The sequence below is a fragment of the Crocuta crocuta genome, unplaced genomic scaffold (genome assembly GCF_008692635.1).
Source record: "Crocuta crocuta isolate KB4526 unplaced genomic scaffold, BGI_CrCroc_1.0 scaffold1, whole genome shotgun sequence".
Taxonomy (NCBI): domain Eukaryota; kingdom Metazoa; phylum Chordata; class Mammalia; order Carnivora; family Hyaenidae; genus Crocuta; species Crocuta crocuta.
Genome location: NW_027527930.1, coordinates 3,852,980 through 3,871,792, shown reverse-complemented (window position 1 = coordinate 3,871,792; position 18,813 = coordinate 3,852,980). Strand labels below are relative to the sequence as shown.

At 37.1% G+C, this 18,813-nt stretch overlaps 1 protein-coding gene and 1 long non-coding RNA gene across 3 annotated transcripts in view; one reads left to right on the top strand and one right to left on the bottom strand.

Moving 5' to 3' along the window:
* Nucleotides 1-18,813, top strand: part of LOC144220071 (uncharacterized) — a 66,718-nt gene that overhangs the window by 31,545 nt on the left and 16,360 nt on the right. The gene's annotated exons all lie outside the window — the stretch shown is intronic.
* The window catches only part of SLC4A4 (solute carrier family 4 member 4), a 301,173-nt gene continuing 294,606 nt past the window's right edge, over nucleotides 12,247-18,813 (bottom strand). Inside the window, exons 23-24 of one of the 2 annotated variants that reach the window (XM_077750185.1) lie at nucleotides 17,853-17,932; nucleotides 12,247-17,135 (exon numbers count right to left, since the gene is read on the bottom strand). In XM_077750185.1, the coding sequence (XP_077606311.1) occupies nucleotides 17,030-17,135; nucleotides 17,853-17,932 (186 nt within the window). In that variant the 3' untranslated portion in view covers nucleotides 12,247-17,029. The remainder of the gene's footprint in view (nucleotides 17,136-17,852; nucleotides 17,933-18,813) is intronic. The other variant, XM_077750178.1, reaches the window with a different exon arrangement.

Here is an 18,813-nt window from a genome sequence, read left to right as displayed (position 1 = left end):
AAGGAACTTGTAGAAACTGCTTCTTTCCCTTTTTTTTGTTGTTACTGTGAAAGGTAGCATACATAATGTGTATAACATATTTATATATATGTAAATATACATAAAATATGTATATGTAAAATTTACATATACATAAATATATATGTAATTTTTATGCATATATGAAGAACAATTATATAATTATAAAATAAATTAACATTCTGTAGCTACTACCAAGGTTAAGATAAAAAATAATTATAAAAATAACATTTTGTAGCTACCACCAAGGTTATGAAATTGCCAGTACTATAGAAGGGAACCACTGATAAGATATCCCCTTCCCTTACTTTTAGAAGTAACCATAATTCCAATTCTTAGGCTTCTTTTACTATTACTTTGACTATATACATATCCCGGAAAATATCGTTTGCTTTGCTTTTAAAAAATTTACAGACACAGAGTTAACACTAGTATATTATTTATAACTTGATTCCTTCTTTCAACATACTATTTGAGAGATTGATTTATGTTGATTTTGATGGTTAATTTTATATGTTGACCTAACTGGTCCACAGAGTGCCCAGACCTTTGGTCAAACATTATTCAGGGTGTTTCTGGATAAGATTAACATTTGAATTGGTAGTTAGTAAAGCAGATTGCCATCCCTAGTGTTGATGGGCTTCATCCAATTAGTTGAAGGTCTGAATGGAAAAAACAAAAACAAAAACAAAACAAAACAAACAAACAAAACTCCTTCCTGCCTGCCTTTGAGCTGAGATTTCATTATTGTTTGGTTTTTCCCCTGACTGTGGACTCTCTCTCAAACACTGGCTCTTCCTAAGTTTTGGGCCTGCTGGCATTCAGCCTGGAACTATACTATTAGCTGTTGTGGTCCTCAGGTCTTTGAACTTGGACTGGAACTATACCACTGACTCTACTGGATCTCCAATTTGTCAACTTACCCTGTGGGTCTCCTAACTTGTCAGCCTCCATAATCATGTGAGCCAATTCCTATAATAAATCCCACTCCCTCTCTCTCTCTCTCCATCTTATTGATCCTATTTCTCTGGGGCATCCTGATTGATACATTGAAGAATGTAAGTGTAGTTTGTTCATTTCCTTTTCTGTATAGAATATATTTATTTTAATATTAATGAATATTTGTTTTGTTTGGGATTATTATAATAGCAGTTGGGGATGGTTATAAGTAATACTAATACGGGCGAGTCTGTACATGTGTCCTTATACACATAAGTGTATATTTTTCTTGGATATATAACTAGGAATCAAATTCCTGTCAGAGCTTGAGTTTCAGCACAGCATAATTTTTAATTTTTTTTTTTAGAAATCGACATGCTTATTCTAAAATATATGTGATGTTCAAAAAATTAAGAATAGCCCAAACAGGTTTGAAATAGAGTTGGAAGAGTTAACCTACCTGACTCTAAGACTTATTATAAAGTGAAAGTAATCAAGATAGTATACTATTTGTGTCAAGAATGACGAATTGATCAGTGGAACAGAATGGAGAGTCTAGAAATATGCCTACACATATTGTCAATTGATTTCTAGTGAAGACACAAAGCAATTTCATGAAGGAAGAATAGTTATTTGCCAAATGGTGCTGGAACAATTGGATACCCATATGCAAAATAATGAACCTTGACTGTTACCTCATATTATATACACAATTTATCTTGAAATAGGCCATAGAACTAAAAGTAACAGCTAACATTATAAAACTTCTGAAATCTGAGTGACCTTGGGTTTGGTAAAGATCTCTTATACACAACACAAAAAGCACAAAATCTAAAAGAAAAATATCAGCCAATTGGCATCAAAGTTTAAGACGTTTATTCTTTAAAAAATACTATTAATAGGATGAAAAGGTGAGCCATAGACTTGGGGGAAATTTCTTAGCAATTTCATTCTTAGGTCTATACCTAAGAGTCTACAGTACTCCTAACCACATATAAGGATGGTCATAGTGGCTTTATTCATAATAGCTTCAAACTGGAAATAGTCCATATACTGGAATACTACACAGCACTAAAAAGCAAATTACTGATGCACACCTCACCATGGATGGCTTTCACGGATACTATGTTCAGGCAAAGAAGCCAAACAGAAAAGACTATATACATTGTATGAAATTCAAGGGGTGCCTGGGTGGCTCAGTCGGTTAAGCGTCCGACTTTGGCTCAGGTCATGATCTCATGGTTCATGGGTTCGAGCCCCACGTCAGGCTCTGTGCTGACAGCTAGCTCAGAGCCTGAAGTCTGTTTCATATTCTGTGTCTCCCTCTCTCTCTGACCCTCCCCTGCTCACGCTGTCTCTCTCTCTCAGAAATAGATTTTAAAAACATTAAAAATATTTAAAAATTTTTTTAAAAAAGAATAGACAAAACTAAGGTGATCAAAGACGATAAAAGTCAGATTAGTGGTTACTTACAGGAGATGGGCTAAGTAGTGACTGAGAAAACTCACAAGAGTACCTCTTGGAATTCTGAAAATATCCTACATCTTTATCCAAATGGTGGTTATACAGGTAAATACAAATGTAAGTTTTCATTGAGCTGAATACTTAAATTTAGTGTACTGTATGCTTCAGCTGTAAAGAGAAGTTATAGAAGTAAAGAAATAAATCATATGTATGTTACCTTACATAAGACATTGGAATTGTGCTTGGTAAAAATATTCCATTGGAAATAAGCAAAATTGTGCCTTTGCCAACAATCTTCAAAAAGAACCACCTTATCACGTCATAGTTTCTGACCCCATAGATTATATTAGTGCCACTGGTTAGCCAAAGCAAGGGAATTTTACAGCATATGTTTATAGGATGGATAAAACGTGTCTCTCTCTAATTTCCTATTATCGAGCTGATGAAGTTAGAGTTGTGTTAGGCTTTATTGATTTATAGATTTTATAGATTTATAGAGTTGTGTTTCCTCCTCCATCTGGGAGGATTATACTTTACCACATCCAGTCATTGGCTTTGGCCAATGAAAAGTAATTGGAAGAAATTCAGGCCACCTGTGAGCAGAAGCTCTTAGGGCTTCTGTGTCTTCCATGTTCTCTGTTCCCTCTGCCAAAAGACTGGCACTGTGTAGACAGAGGCTGCCCCATCAACCTAGGTTCTGGAATGAAGATGATCTGGTGGAGGACCATATTGGTAAGTAGCCTGACAAATTAATCTTTGATGTTAAAACCCACTGAGATTTTTAAGTTTTTTATTAACATAGTATTATTTAGCCTACACTAGTTTATGAAGAAATTGGTATCAAAAAGTGCAGTGCTACTCTAACAAAAAGCTATGTGACATTGTCTCAGGAGCCAGCCAATGGGCAATAAAGAAGCTTCGTTAATGGAGTCTGGAAAGAGGACAATCCGTATTTATGCAGTGGCAAAACATTTGGTAAAACTGTTGCTTGTGTTAACTTGGGAGATAGTCAATATACTGAGTGATCTTTGGATTTAGGTATAGATGTTGCAAATAAAATTAGTGGCACACCTTACTCATATATTACAAGACAGATTAAGAAAAATAAAAAGTCAATTTGCAATCATAGATGAAAGGGAATAGAATTGAAAATGCATTTGTTTCTCTTCCTTAAATATCAAAGATGAAACTGAGAGTCATTTGACCTACACAAGGGCAAATAAAATTCACCTCATTTCAAGGATGAAAGCAAATATATGGCCATTACATTCCTTGTTATAAATTTTGAACTACTTAAGATAGAGTCCTTTTAGTTAGATAAAATAGCTCATGGATAAGAGATTAAGGGCATGAACTGACACCCACTTCCAAGGAACTTGATAAGCTCAAGTCACTTGTAATTAAGTTTAGAGAAAGAGGTGTGTCTTGAGAAGAACTGAGGATGAAGCTATAGGCACATGAAACTGGATGGAATCAAATAAATAAAAAAGCCCATTTCCCAGAATATTGTACTAGTTGGGACTAAATATCATTGTGAGCGATCTTGACTAAAAATGACCCTTGGGACCCCCAGTAGTCCATGTAGTGGAAATAGGCTGAGAAAGTGGCTTACCTCCTTCCAAGGAGAACATATCCTCCAACGTTCCAACCAAGAGGTTCAATTGTGACCAAGAAGAATACGGGAGAAAGAGAAACTTTCCAGACAGTCAAGCCAAGAGCTACAGAGGTTAACACACCGAGAGCCTATTCTCTGGGAACAGAAGAAGGGTCTCATCAAGGAGTGTTCCTTATTCTCAGGGGGCAGGGGAGTAGGAGGCAGTCCTGAAACACTTACCCAATCTGTTTTCAGAATTGCTTCATGTTTCTTGTGATTTCTCTTCCTGAAAGGGATTATTTGCTGCAATTAATGCTCTCTGTCTTCTAACATTGACTTGTGGATGTGTGGGTCTCTTAATGAAGAGAAACCACACTCAGACCTGATGTGGAAAAGACAATCCTCAAATGGTTTACTTTAATCTTGATGCTATTCCTGAAATTTTGTATTTTTCTCCTCTGGGAGGGAAATGAGTGTATTTTGTATGCAGAAGGGAGGGAAACAAATAATTATGAATAAAATTGGGGACTGTGTTAATTATGTTTCATACTATTCTTCACTTGTCTTTCTCTGAGAAAGGATTATATAAGTCTCCCTGTTGACCTCAGGCTTGGTCATGTGCATGTGACTTGCTTGAAACAATGAAATATGAGCAGAAGTTATCCATAGTTCTCTTGTGCTCTACTTTCACTCTGCCATGAATTCAGTTCTATCCATGGGGGAACTCCATCAACCTGGATCATGAAGCAAAGATGACATGGAACAGCCTTCAGTCAACCTTTCATGGACCTATCACAAGAGTCAGAAACAAATCTTTGTTGTCATAAGCCTATGAGTTTTTGAAGCCTTTGTTCCTCAACATAATTTTTCCCACATTAAGTGATAGTGCTTTTCTCCCCCTTTTAGAGCTTTTCTGAACATATTGACCTTCTAAAGATGTACTTGAGCCCTGTAGCACCCACCCCACCAGAGAGTGCTTCAGCTGTTAGTTGAGAACATGAGCCACCCTGCTGTGCTACAAGAATAAGTGCTAACATGTAGGGTTGGGGGAGTCAGGCTTGCTTTCTTGTATTCTTACGACATCACTGAAGTGGGGAAGAGACTCGTGGAAGCTTAGCTCAACAGGTTTCCACTTGGGCTTGGGATCAAGAAGTAGTATTCCTAGGGAACTGCATGAGAGATGGAAAACCTACTGTAAGAAATTAGAAGAACCATCAGCATATTGTCTGTGCTTGTTTCAATCCAGAAGACAGAATTTACTCTCATGGTGACACAGAGACTCAAAAGTCTTGAGTGCCTAAGAGGCTCTGTGGGAGCCTCAACTTAGAGCTAGTTCCCATTTATTGGCTTCTAAAGGTATATATTTATCATCTTAGTCAGAGAGCCCTTTGTTGAGCCCATTGGCTTGCCGTTGTAATGGGATCTAGGGTGTAACAGAGCTAAAAGATCTCAAAATATTTATCTGGAAAAGGAACAGCATCAACAACCTTGCCTGTCTGGGTGAATGGGAAAGAAAAATGGATTACTAAAAAAAATCTGTTTTACGGGATATTTCTTAAGTGAGAACTTTTACTTTACAAAGCATATTATTAACATGAATTGTTATAATGTAATAGCAGAGCTTAGTGGTTAAGGGAAGAGATTCTGGAGCCAGCTGGTTCCAGTCAGCTCTACCACTTATTAGATATATGTCTGTCTTAGGTCGGCCCCCTGGGAAACGGGCTGGGAGGCAGAGATGTCCATGCAAGGGACTTACTGGTTGGTGCTCTCAGGATCAACACTCACAGGGAGTGAGGAGAACATGACTGAGAGGAAGGATAAGTTGGAGTAGTCATAGTTGCAAGACAGGCTGCAGCTGATCCCCTCATTGTTGCTCAGGAGCTAGGATGGTTTTTCAGAGATGTTCTGCATTGAGGTAAGGGGCACTGGATGTGGGTTGCTTTTGAGGGTGGTGAATAACTGTGGGTACAGCAGCTTGTTGTGGCCTAAGCAAATTTCTGAGGAAGACTCACCTGTGACTGTCAGCACCAGAACACCTACAATGACAGCATGGGCCCTGAAGAAGTGCTGAGAAGTGCCCTGCAGCATGTCAGTTACTACGGACAAGTTACTTAACCTCCTATCCCTTGGTTTCTTTGACTATAACATGGAAAGATAATGGCACCTTTCTCATTGGGTTGTTATGAGGATAGATTAATATTTGTAAAGTATCTATTTGCCTACCACATAGTGAGACTACATAAGGGATTGTTAAATGATTCTCCAGTGGAGGTTTTCAAGGAATATACTGTAACAATAGATGGGGAAGCTTTATAATTAGTCTATTAATTGTTTATATGGGGACGCTTAGTCTAAAAGTGCTTTGAATGTTTGAAAGTGGTTAATTCTCAAGTAGTTTGGAAGTTCTCCATGAAACTTTTAAGAAAAGTATTAATTTGCTTGGAAGCAGCTTTTTAGCAATCATGTATCTACAATTTATCTCAGGCTTTATTTAAATTATTGCATAATTTAAATTATTGAATTGCTGAAATATGAATGAGAGGGGTATGATTCTTGACAGGTGCTGTACTAAAATATCTTACATGCATTTCTCATTACAACCTCTTTAAGAGAAAAAATACTATATTGTTACTACCTCTGTACAGATGGGAAACTGAGACTCAGAAGGTTTTGCAAGGCTGGAATTCAAAGCTAACTCCAAAGCCTTGATACTGAACAACTGAATCCTTCCATAGAAATCACCCACACACTCAGCTGTTTCAGGTCTTTGAAATATCTGTTTGATTTCTTAAGCACTGCACTCAAAGAAAAGGTAGCCTACCAGAGTTAGCCTTCACAAAGATTCATAAGTAACACAACAGCATCATTTTGCAGCTTGTTAATGGAATACTCAAGCTTCCCATCTTAGATAATAAATAACTAAGATACTGAAATGTTAAACCTAACTTGTATTCATATCATGGATGTCAGCTCTCACAGTATTCTAGAAGCATTATATAAAAAGATACATTTTGTTTTAAACTACGTATTTAGTAGGAGGATATGTATATCGTGGCATCAAAAACAGACTCAGCACTTTCTAAGCATATCATCTATCACAGTCTTACCCTTCAAATAGCTGATCCTTTAACAACAGTTTATATGTAGTCACTAATCCACTAATTCACAGTTACTTGAATTGTGTCAAGTAACAATGTCAGCAACCTGTGTCTGCCAGTTAAGAAGCCTAATTCATAATCGAAGCTCTACACCTGCTAATACTCAACTGATGCACCCCTTGACAATTCTATCACTGAACCTTACTGTTTGAAATAATCCTGACTGAGCTAAGTTTTTACCAGGTCAATCTGACATACAAGGTCAGGTTAAATGGGGTAAAAGAAGGCATGAGCATTCCTAATTCTGGAGAATGTTTTATTTTCAAAACAAACATATTACTGTGCTACTTTACCTTTAATCCACCATTTCTCTCTCCCCTCACCCCATCACACCACCTCCAATTTTTTTCAGGTACTAGATTGAGATACCTTGAACTCAGGAAGGATAGATCCCAACCCTAGCCTAACACCCTGAAGATGCTAATCAAATTCCCTTTAGACAGTGATTGATCTAAATGTGGGTGGGTGATTCCAATCTACCCAACTAGACATAGGAGAAGACTGCTTCTTTGGAAGACAGAGCTTCCTTTCCCAAATATAAAGGCAAAGTCTAGATAAGAGAAAAACTCTTTGTGTATCTACCTGTTTCTTCTGTTTGGATATTTCTGAAAAATATAACAGCTCTCTTTCAACATGAATAAAACAACCAAGAGAATTATAGAGATGCTAGCTCAGACAGTGTCTTCACAATGAACAATATTCAGAGGCTGCCTAACCCCAGACTATTTAAGCCCAAATTAAAAGTTATTAGTTTGTTCATACACATTCATTTGTCCAAACACAAGGCCACATGGTGTCCTTGCATTTTTCTCCATCTTTTCTTTCTCATGCCTACTTTCAACCTTCTGTCAACTGCCTTTTACACTGACAGAAGTAATCTCATTTGCATCTGGTTCCCTAACATTTTTTGAATGTTGAAATCAATAAATTTTTTCCATTATTATGACAATGTTAATATTCTATGTTAACATTATGGCTATATAAATATTCTAGTAGACCCAAGTAGAACAGTATAATTAAAAATCCAGTATAATTAATTATACCTGAGTCATTGCAAAGGAGAATGTCAACTTCAAGTAAATTTTCTTTCCTTATATGTGCTCCATCAATAGCTGAAAACATGAGTCTACTATGTATTTGGAGTATTTACTGTTCATACAGAATTAAAAAAAATTTTTTTTCTGGAGTTTCTGAGTATTTTTGCTTCCTCTTTGAAAAAATAAACCTATGGCTTCATCATATCCCCAATATCTTCCAGATCCTTACTCCTTGCAATCAAGCACATTCTTTTCCTTGAAGTTCGCTACCTTCTCTTCCAATTTGGATTGACTTCTTAATATTTGGAACATGACTTTCTCATGAAACTTTTATTTTGTCCAGAATTTTCTAATTGCCCTTTTTTCTTTTTTTTTTTTTACAAATAGTTTATTGTCAAGTTAGTTTCCATGTAACACCCAGTGCTCATCCCCACAAGTGCCCATCCATGCCCATCACCCCCCCACACACACCCATCAGTCCACAGTTTGTTCTCAGCATTCAAGAGTCCCTCATGGTTTGCCTCCCTCCCTCTCCCCAACTATTTCCCCCCCTTCCTCTCCCCCACGGTCCTCAGTTAAGTTCCTCCTAATCCTCCTATACGTGCAAACATATGGTAGCTGTCCTTCTTTGCCTGACTTATTTCACTCAGCATAACACCTCAAGCTCCATCCATGTTGCTACAAATGGCCAGATTTCATTCTTTCTCATTGCCAAGTAGTATTCCATTGTATAGATAAACCACATCTTCTTGATCCATTCGTCTGTTGATGGACACTTAGGCTCTTTCCATGTTTTGGCTATCGTTGAGAGTGCTGCTATGAACATTGGGGTACATGTGCTCCTGTGCATCAGCACTCCTGTATCCCTTGGGTAAGTTCCTAGCAGTGCTATTGCTGGGTCATAGGGGAGTTCTAGTGTTAACTTTCTGAGGAACCTCCACACAGTTTTCCAGAGAGGCTGCACCAGTTTATATTCCCACCAACAGTGTAGGAGGGTGCCCGTTTCTCCACATACTCGCCAGCATTTAGAGTTCTCTGATTTGCTCATTTTAGCCACTCTGACTGGCGAGGTAGTATCTCAGTGTGGTTTTGATTTGTATTTCCCTGATGAGGAGGGATGCTGAGCATCGTTTCATGTGTCTGTTTAATTGCCCCCCCCCTTTTTTTCAATGCCTTCATCTTATACCCAAGTTTTCCAGGTTTCCATAACTTTAGCCATTTCATGGAGGACATTTTCTATGTCCTTTCCCAAAATCTCTGTCCTTCTACTTTAGTTTTGATTGGTTGCTCTCCAGGCCTGAGGTACACCTATTATTCCAGGACTTTACTGTTCAACAAAGTTGATTGCATTTTATGACCTTTATTCTGTCTCTGTCTCAGTCTCACTTGAATTACTCATATGTATATTCTTGAGTAATATCCTAAGAACAGGTGAGTGGGAAGATAAACTAGAAATTGAAGGTTTCTAAATACTTTATTCTATCTTATACTTTATTAATATGTTAGTTGCATCTAGAATTGTAGGTTTAAAATCATTTTCCTTCAGAAGTTTCACAACATTGCACTATATCTTCTAGCATTTAATTTTGCTGTTGAAAGAATTGCCATTGTCATGATTTTGATTTCTTTGTATGTGGCCTCATTTTCTGGACAATTTTAAGATATTCTTATTTTTGTGTTTTGAAAGTTTTTTTCCTGGTTACCTGAAATTACACAATGTTATGTGTATATAATTATTTGTTGTTCTGGCCATTCAGATTTATATATGAAGATGTGTATCTACCCTCATTTCTGAGAATATTTATTTTATAGACTGATACCTTCTGTCTTATCCTACATATTTTCTCTTTTCTTTTGGATTCTCTATTTTGGGATAGTTTATAAACTTTATCTTCCAACTATTCTGTAATTTGTAAAAAATTTGGAATGGTATTTTAAATTTTCAAGTGTTCTCTTTTATTCTTTATTCTCTTTAAAATGATCCCATTCAAATTTTGCATAGGTAGTGTTTTTCTAAGCTTCAAGTATAAAGTAAATTACAATGACTTTTCAAAAAAGTTTTCTTCTCGTCTTTGAAATATTTTTTATAGGATTAATCTTTTCTATTAACCTTTTGTCTTTCTCAGTAACGCTTAAAGGATTTCTTCAAATGATTTGTGATTCTTCACGTATGTATCTTCACATTTTAGAATGAGAAAAAATATTTGACAAGGAACTTTTTGCCTATGGGTGAGTTTTGTTGACTCTCAGGCCTTGTTTCAGTCAGAAGAGGAATTTATTTTATAATAGACATTCCCACTTTTTCTCAAGGCAATCTGTTCAATTATCTTAGAGAAGAACTATGATTTTTTTTTTTTTTTATTAACCTGAGGTGAAGAGCTTGGCATTAGGCTGATTAACAAGCAAAGGTAGGAGAAGGGATTCTACATATCTATACACATCGTGTTAATACACAGTTTCGGCCAGCCCTACTTCACATTCCCATCTCTGATCCTGGGTCCTGAGACTTACTGAGATTCTCCTAGCCATCCATCAATGGCATTAACTGTATCCCCCTCTACACATGTTCTGAGCTGCAGCTTCCTGCAGACTACTTGATCATGCAAACGTGCATATGCCTTTCATCATTAGAATCTGTGGGTGTCTCTGGTCCACATGTACCACCTTCCATAATTGTTTTATTCCTTTACAATCATTTTATGGAGTCTTGAAAAGGAGAAATCTTGGCTCACTGATTTGTACAGAAATCAGTTTTACATTTAAAAAAAGGGGGTGATGGTGGTGCCTGGGTGTCTCAGTCGGTTAAGTGTCCAACTTTAGCTTAGGTCATGATCTCACAGTTCATAGGTTCAAGCCCTATGTTGGGCTCTGTGCTGACAGCTCAGAGCCTGGAGCCGCCTTTGAATTTTGTCTCCCTCTCTCTCTGCTTCTCCCCCACTAGTATGCTCTGTCTCTCTCTCTCTCAAAAATAAACATACATTAAAACTTAAAAAAAAAAAGATCCTGGAGGCAGAATAGGGAGTGTATATTTTCAACAGGCAAGATATTTATTCAATTCAATCATCTCCATGTAAAATCAATACATTTACCTTTAAGATTTGTTGTGGTGTCCTTGCCTCTGTACTAAATAGCCTGATTCTCATTTCCTACCAGGATGAAGCTATTAATTCCTGCTAACCCACTTTTCCTATAGTAATTTTTTCTGTTATTTCTCATGTCCTGTGTTCTGAGAAAGCCATAGATGACCAAGCCTAACACATTCAAGCATTTTGAATAAAAAAGTGGCAATAGATTCTGTGGCAGGATTTGAGCTCGTCTCCCAAAATTATGTTCAGGCTGTGTAGCCTAGACCTTGAGACACCAGGCTTGGTGGTTGAGAGGCTTCTGCACTTTCCTACCCTGTTCTAAGGTACGTGAGGGAGCGTAATGAAGAGTTACTAAGGTACCTAGTATTTTTCATAACATACCATTTGATCTTAATTTCTTGACTCAGTTATTGTTACCTACGACAATATTTAAAATTCTCTGTGGGTACATTGAAGAACTAATCAGATTTACCCATATTATTATCTATTTTAAGTGTGGTGGCTTCTGATGCTTCTTCCAGCTCAGTGATGAAACCCAAACTCCATTTTCACCACCACTACCATCATCCGGATGCTCAGAGCTCTTGCCTCTACATTAAGCTTCTAGACTGAAAGATTATTTTAGCCAATGTCTGTGTCTCATTACCTTTTCTTAATGTACTTTTTTACTGTGATCAATGGTTCTTTCTCATCCCTTCTGTTTGCTGCTGCCTCCACCAATCCACCAACCACCACTCTCTGATTATAACTTCAGGCAGAACCGAAGTTTCCTGGAGAATTGTAAATAATACGGGGAAGCCTGGATAGGCCCAGCAGGAGGAAGTAGGTGTACCTTCTGAGGAGTACCATTCCAAGATTTTGTTCATTTGAAATTATTTTTTTTTTAATTTTTTAATGTTTTTTTTTTTATTTATTTCTAGGGGAGAGAGAGAGAGAGAGAGGCAGCGTGAGTAGGGGAGGGTCAGAGAGAGAGGGAGTCACAGACTGAAACAGGCTCCCGGCTCTGAGCTGGCAGTCAGCACAGAGCCCGACGCGGGGCTCGAACCCACGAACCGCAAGATCATGACCTAAGCGAAAGTCGGACGCTTAACCGACTAAGCCACCCAGGCGCCCCATTTGAAATTATTTTTTAATAAGTGCTTAGGCTTGGCAGCTTTTTTCCTTTGACAATTGACTGTATACATCATCCTGGATTCAAAAAAATGGCATTTTATATTTCACTAACTTTATAAAAGAAGAATAACAACACAGCGTTTTCGTCTGATCTTAGCCAAAAGGCCAAGAAGCGATACAACACGTTTTCAATAAAACCATTCCATTGCTCTTAGTTGGACGTATTTTTTTCCTTGAACCCCTGTGTATTACTTCATTAATACTTGATTAGGTAACTCTTACAATCTCTTATCCTATATAATGTGGACACTTATTTTATCATCCTGCCTGGAGTGATAAGAACCCGTGTGAGGTCAAGGACTCTAACTTACCCAACTTTCTTACCCTGTAACACCCGAAGAGTAAAATAACAGGCACTTCATAATGATTTGAAGGGTTGAACAGAAGCACTTGACACTCATAAATGCATAAAGTTACTTTATTTTCAGTATACATTTAATTTTGAAAAATATAAATGCTAAAATATCTCATCTTCTTCATCTCTTAATTCCATAAAAGTCACAATAGAAAGCTTCATAAAACTGTAAAATACTATAATGTTATAGGAATTTTAGGTTTTATATTGGAAAAAATTATTAGTAATATATTGAAATGTTTTCTGTTCTTTATCATTTGTTCCACCATGTTGATCTACTTCATTTAAAATAAAAAGATGCATCATTTCTCCAAAGTTAATAAAGACTTAAGAGAATAAAAATAAGAATATCTGAAAGTGCGTATTGATTCTGAAAAGTAAGGTGTACAGATATGTACCAGCCATGAAAATGGCTACAAAAGAGGCAACTACTCACTCTTTTCACATTGTAGGACTGGGACAAAGATAACTTCTGGCTCTAAAAGTTTCACTGGATGACTTTAGCCCTGAGTTGCAATTGTCTGTCTGGGAAACACAATTCAGGATTTTAGTATGTACCCATAGAGCACGGAGAAATGAGCTAAGAAATAGGCCACATCCAAATTCCTGGTCTAAACACAACTTGACTGGCTGGCATGTATCATAAAACTTTTTTATTTCAGGCGGCAGCAAAGCTCAATGAAATCATCCTCTGAAAACGCCCAAGGCCCTTCAGCCAGTCAAGTGCTATAAAATATCATTTGATTGTATTCAGCCACTTGGTGCCACTGGGCTTTATGCTCATGCCGTGAAGAGTCGATGTGAAATACCATGGAATAAATAAGAAAATCTCAAGTTCCTGCACCGAAATCATTAAGTGGTATGAAAAGACTTGAAGAATGCTTTGTCCCGTCCCTGAACAATGTCAACCTCTGTAATACAACTCAAATGGTTTCATTTTGTTTTTAAAGGATAGTCAGCAGTCAATACATTTCAAGTACTTTAAAACACAGTTTAAAAAAAAAAACAAAAACTTGGAAGACAATCGTTCTCTGTATTATACAGCAATATGTAGCTGATAAAAGATTTACTCTGTGTGTGTTGGTGCGTGTGCATAAAACATACACAAACTGACTGACTGATGGCAGGTAATCCCTTCTCCCCACCCCCCATTCTTGAGGTGGGGGCTTATTAGAGAGGGTTTTGTTTTTGTTTTTGCACATCTTTAAGCCTCCGTCTCCCACCCCCTACTCCACTGCTTGACAGGAAGAGGCAGGATCACTACTGCCTATGGCACAGAAAATAGTTAGGATTCCAAGTCCTGGTCTCACACAGTACGAGAGTGATCGTTATCAGGGAAAACAGTGTCTCCAAGAGATTTTCTTTCAAATGCGAAACCAGAGGCCTTTATGCTCCTTTGATAGGGCCAACTCTTGACCTAGTGATCTCTTCAACAGTAAGTTTGTACCACCACAGGACTTCTGCTTGACATCCGGGGAGAGCATACTTAGTCTTGGAGTCCTAACAACCTGAATATTGCGTGTCTCTGCATTCACATCGGAGAATGACACTTTTGAAAAATGTACCGTTGTACTGTATTCTGTGTGTCCCGTTTACACAGAAACAACCCACCCCCAAGTCTGGTTAGCTCTCAGACAATGAGTAAATTCAGTTAAAATGCAGATGATCTGGTGGCTCTGTATGAACCTCAGGTTTCATCTGCTTGTTTAGTAACTACTTTTGTTCCTCTGAAACTAATGATTTTTAAAAAGTTTCCCTGGGCTCCAAGTTATTGCAAGGGCTTGATATTAACTGTTACTTTTAGCAGACAGAAGGTACTATTCTGCATTCACATCGTGCATTTCAACCTTTCACCACAGCATATGGATCAGAAGTGGATGTGCAGATAGCTTTTAGATCTACTCAAAGGCTGAAATACTGAGTTAAGTTGCTTCAGGAGTTCTTTGAAAGAGATGGAGAAAGGCACAGATCCTGAAATACTTGATTCATGATCAGAAAGACAAAGTATTACATCTAGGGCCTTTATAAAAGTGAATAAAGGTGTCTTTAATTTAACAAGATCATAGGTTAGACTGAACTTATTATGCATACCTCTTAGACACTTGTTTGATGTTTCCCTTGGTAAAGAAAAAGGAAAACCTTCTTATATAGTTTTACACTAGAGTAAGGAAGAACTAGGTAGTATAATCATTTTAAGGATAGCTCTAAATACAAACGTGATGCCAAAATGTGGCATGTAAGGTTTTAACAAATAACATGTAATTTGCTGCTTTCATTTCAATGAAAACAAATTGCAGGTCATTTATGTCTAATTTGTATAAAATGTTAAAGTTTTAAGATTATCAGATACTATAAAAGTAACAGCTAATTCAGGATAATAAGATTCTTATAATCAAAGTTTTAAGAGGACAGAATTATAATTAATACAAGAATGAGTGGGAGTCACCATGTGCATATTTTGAAACCAAATAAATGGTTTCATCCTGCTTCTGGTACTCCTCCAGCAACCTGTTTTAGTTGGGATATATCACAAATATGGTTATATAAATCCAAAATTATGAATTCAATATTTAAAGTGTTATTTTTAATGCTCATTCACAACACATAATGTGATCTGTTAAAAAGATTACACTTCAATAACATGCCAAATTTGGTTACTAAAGACCCAATTTTCCTTTTTCTAATTTTCAGTATGGTACTTTGAAATATATCTGTTCTAAAAAACACGTGTGAGCAATGTTAAAATGTGTGTGTGTGTGTATGTATATCTGCAGATCTATCTGCATTCCCATAAACACTATAGATGTGTCAATGGTCTATTAATATTCCTATGGATTTTGTACTATAAATATGAGCTCTTGGATCAGTGATGGCATCTGGGCAATAAAATATATTATCCTCATTTGCATAATGGTAAATCTCTTAGACCTCTGATGGATTTTTCATATGTGGTTTGGGTTTTATGAAAACTGACACAAGGGGCCAGATAACTACCCATTGCATACCTTTACTCTGTCTCTCTCTAACCCTGCACATATGTGCACCAGCCACACACAGAGTATGTACACAAATACACAAATATTTCAAAATGAGAAAAAAAAGTCTAACAATACTGGATAGGACATTGACATGGTAATAAAATCAGCATCTATGCCTGGATATTACTTTTATCAAAACATCAGTTATTCCCATTACATAGGAGCCTCTCCCTTCTCCCCCATTCTCTTCATAAAACAGTAAATTTCTCTTAAAGAAAGGGAAAAATGGATGCTTAGAAACATGGTGTGTTTAATCTGATCCAGCCCTCTGGCTTACCTTAGAGATTGTGTATCCGTGTGTGTATGTGTGTGTAAAAATCACATTATATACAATACAATTTTTACAGAAAGCCTGGCAGCTACAAATAAGAGGTAGAACTACTCAAAACTAGGTTTCCTGCTGCAGGAAAAAATTCATTTTCTTTACAGTAATTAAAAAAAAGTTTAAAAAATTGACAAAAAATAAGTTGCAGGTTAGGCCCCATAATTTAAACAACAAAATCTACGAAGAAAAATATTCTTCAATGTACTCAACAGATAAGTTCATTAAAGGGTTAAAAAAAGTTGCATAGGAAAAAGGGATATTCCAGCACTTGCTACAATGATGGCAACGGTTTCTCTACAGGGAGTAAAGTACCTTTAGTTTTTCTTCTTTTGATAACTCTAAGATTAGGGCTTACAAGCAAGAGCAAGTTCGCATTGCGGCACTTTTTCCAGTCCTGGAAAGCTCTAGAAGCAAGAAGGGACTCTGCCTGGAGGTCAAGGTTTATTCTACCAGGCAGACAGACAAGCCAGTAAGCACAGCTCCAAAGCTAAAGTTGTAAGTTCCTTCGATATGTTAATAAAAGGTGTTACAAAATCCTTAATACTTTTGCCCTCTGCTTAATAAAGGAAAAGGACAGGGTCTGTGCGTGTCTTGAGTGACAGAGGAATTTGGTTGTCAGAGGACACATCTGAAAGTGTGAAAAGGGGATTCTTCAGATGTTTTTAAAGAACGGTGCAGTACGGTCTTGATTTTACCTATGCAAGAGAGAAGCAGAGTGAGCACTATGTTATTTGGCCAATGACCAAAAACCAAAACAAAACAAAAATTAAAAAATAAACAACCGGACAAAACCCCAGAACATTTACAACAAAAACTGTCCGTTGTAAAGACAGACAAACAGGTTACAATGTAGTTTCTGTTCCCTTGCTCCTCCAGAAATAACCATTGTCTTCAGGCTCAAGTTCTATCCTAATTTGAGGCACAACTTTTACTGGAGTTCTAGGAGGACTAGAGAAAAAAGAAAAGAAAGAAAATAGTAAGTAAATCGGATTTCCCTCATCACCTGTCCAATATATTTCTGCATTGTGCGGAAGCTGAATGTGTCCTTTGTTCTCTTTAAAATACTCTTCTGCTCTTTCTATATTAAAAACAAATATTCTTAAATGGGAGGAAGGTACCAGAAGAGTCAAGAAACCCAAGTGCAAAATTTCTTAAAACCTTCATACTTCAAAACGACAGAAAAATCAAAAAGGAGGACGGCCGGGTGGGTGATATTGTGAGAACTTAAAAGGATGAACAGACCTACATGAAGAAAATATTCAGAGATTTTTTCCGTTTGGAAAATCAAGGAGGGTCTGAGATCTCTGGAGCCGTGTTAAGATTAGGGAAGAAAACTACTAGAGAGCTGCCAGCAAACTGTAATTATCCCTTCAATCAGAGATGATGCGGAAGCGATAAAAGTGAATGCGGGTCCTGGCTTTGCCTTAATGATAATGAAAGTTCCATTACTTTGCAATATAGTAGGTCTCCTAGAGTGCTTTCTACATAAAAGCCGGGGAGAGGTGTGGGGATTGGGCAATTGATTTAAGATAACTTGTAGACAGGACGGGAAACGAGGTATTCTGCCAATAACCCACCACGGGCCGCATTTCTGTGGGATGATCGCATTTCTGTGGGATGATCATCTGTGGGATGAACAATGTGAAATAGCGAGTTGTCCTTTACCTTGGCATACCGAGTGACTGAAGGAAAGGAATTTTATCAGCATGATGTGTGGCGTTCAAGGAATGTTGGTGATCTTTCTCCTGGAAAAAAAAATTTTTTTTAAATCATAAACAGTAGGTTTCGGGAACATGTAAAATTAGAGTAAAAATAAAAATTGTCATAAAAATCGATGCATTACAATGGGAAAGAGAAAGGCAAACTTCGACAATTTCAATAGACACTGTATTGACCTAAGAATCTAAGTAATGTGATGAAGATAAAAATCTGTTAGTTTCATTTCCTCTGGGTGAATACAGTGGGATGGACTGCTGTTGTTCTTTTAGGTGAGAGGGTAGGAGGCCAGTCATTTTTAGAGGATCTACTTAATGTCTTAAGTCTTTCCCTTGGATTTCCAGGACAAAATCCACAGTTTTCCTGCTGTTATTCATGGGGAGAGAAGACGATTTTGAGGAACTTGATTATCCTGCACCTCTACTATCAATTGTGTTCTTTCATGAATTATAAAAGATAAATATGACATTAGAGAAGATTTCAGTTAGGATGATCAAAGATATTTTGCTTAAGTAAATTTCTAATATCGTATCAATTTTCCATGTACCCTTCAAATGGATATTTGAGAGAATGAATAACAACTAGCACTAAAAGAACCATTTGCCATAAAACTTTCTCCATGAGCCCCAAATTCTAGCTGGCGGTGCTTTTTTATTTTTTTTTATTTTTGAAGCAGCCTTTAAACTGTACTTAGGAGGGTCATGGTGCCAACGGAAGACATATGTGCTGTGTCCCTTACACGGTTTTGTTTTGCTATTAATGCTCTCGCATTAATAACATGAAAAATGAAGCCAGAATATAGTTTGAGGAGCTTGAATTCAAAAAAGAAATATTAACTACATCCTGCTGATGGGACTGAGACGAAATTAGCCTCAGTTACATGTTATAGGTTACAGGCTGGACGTCAAAG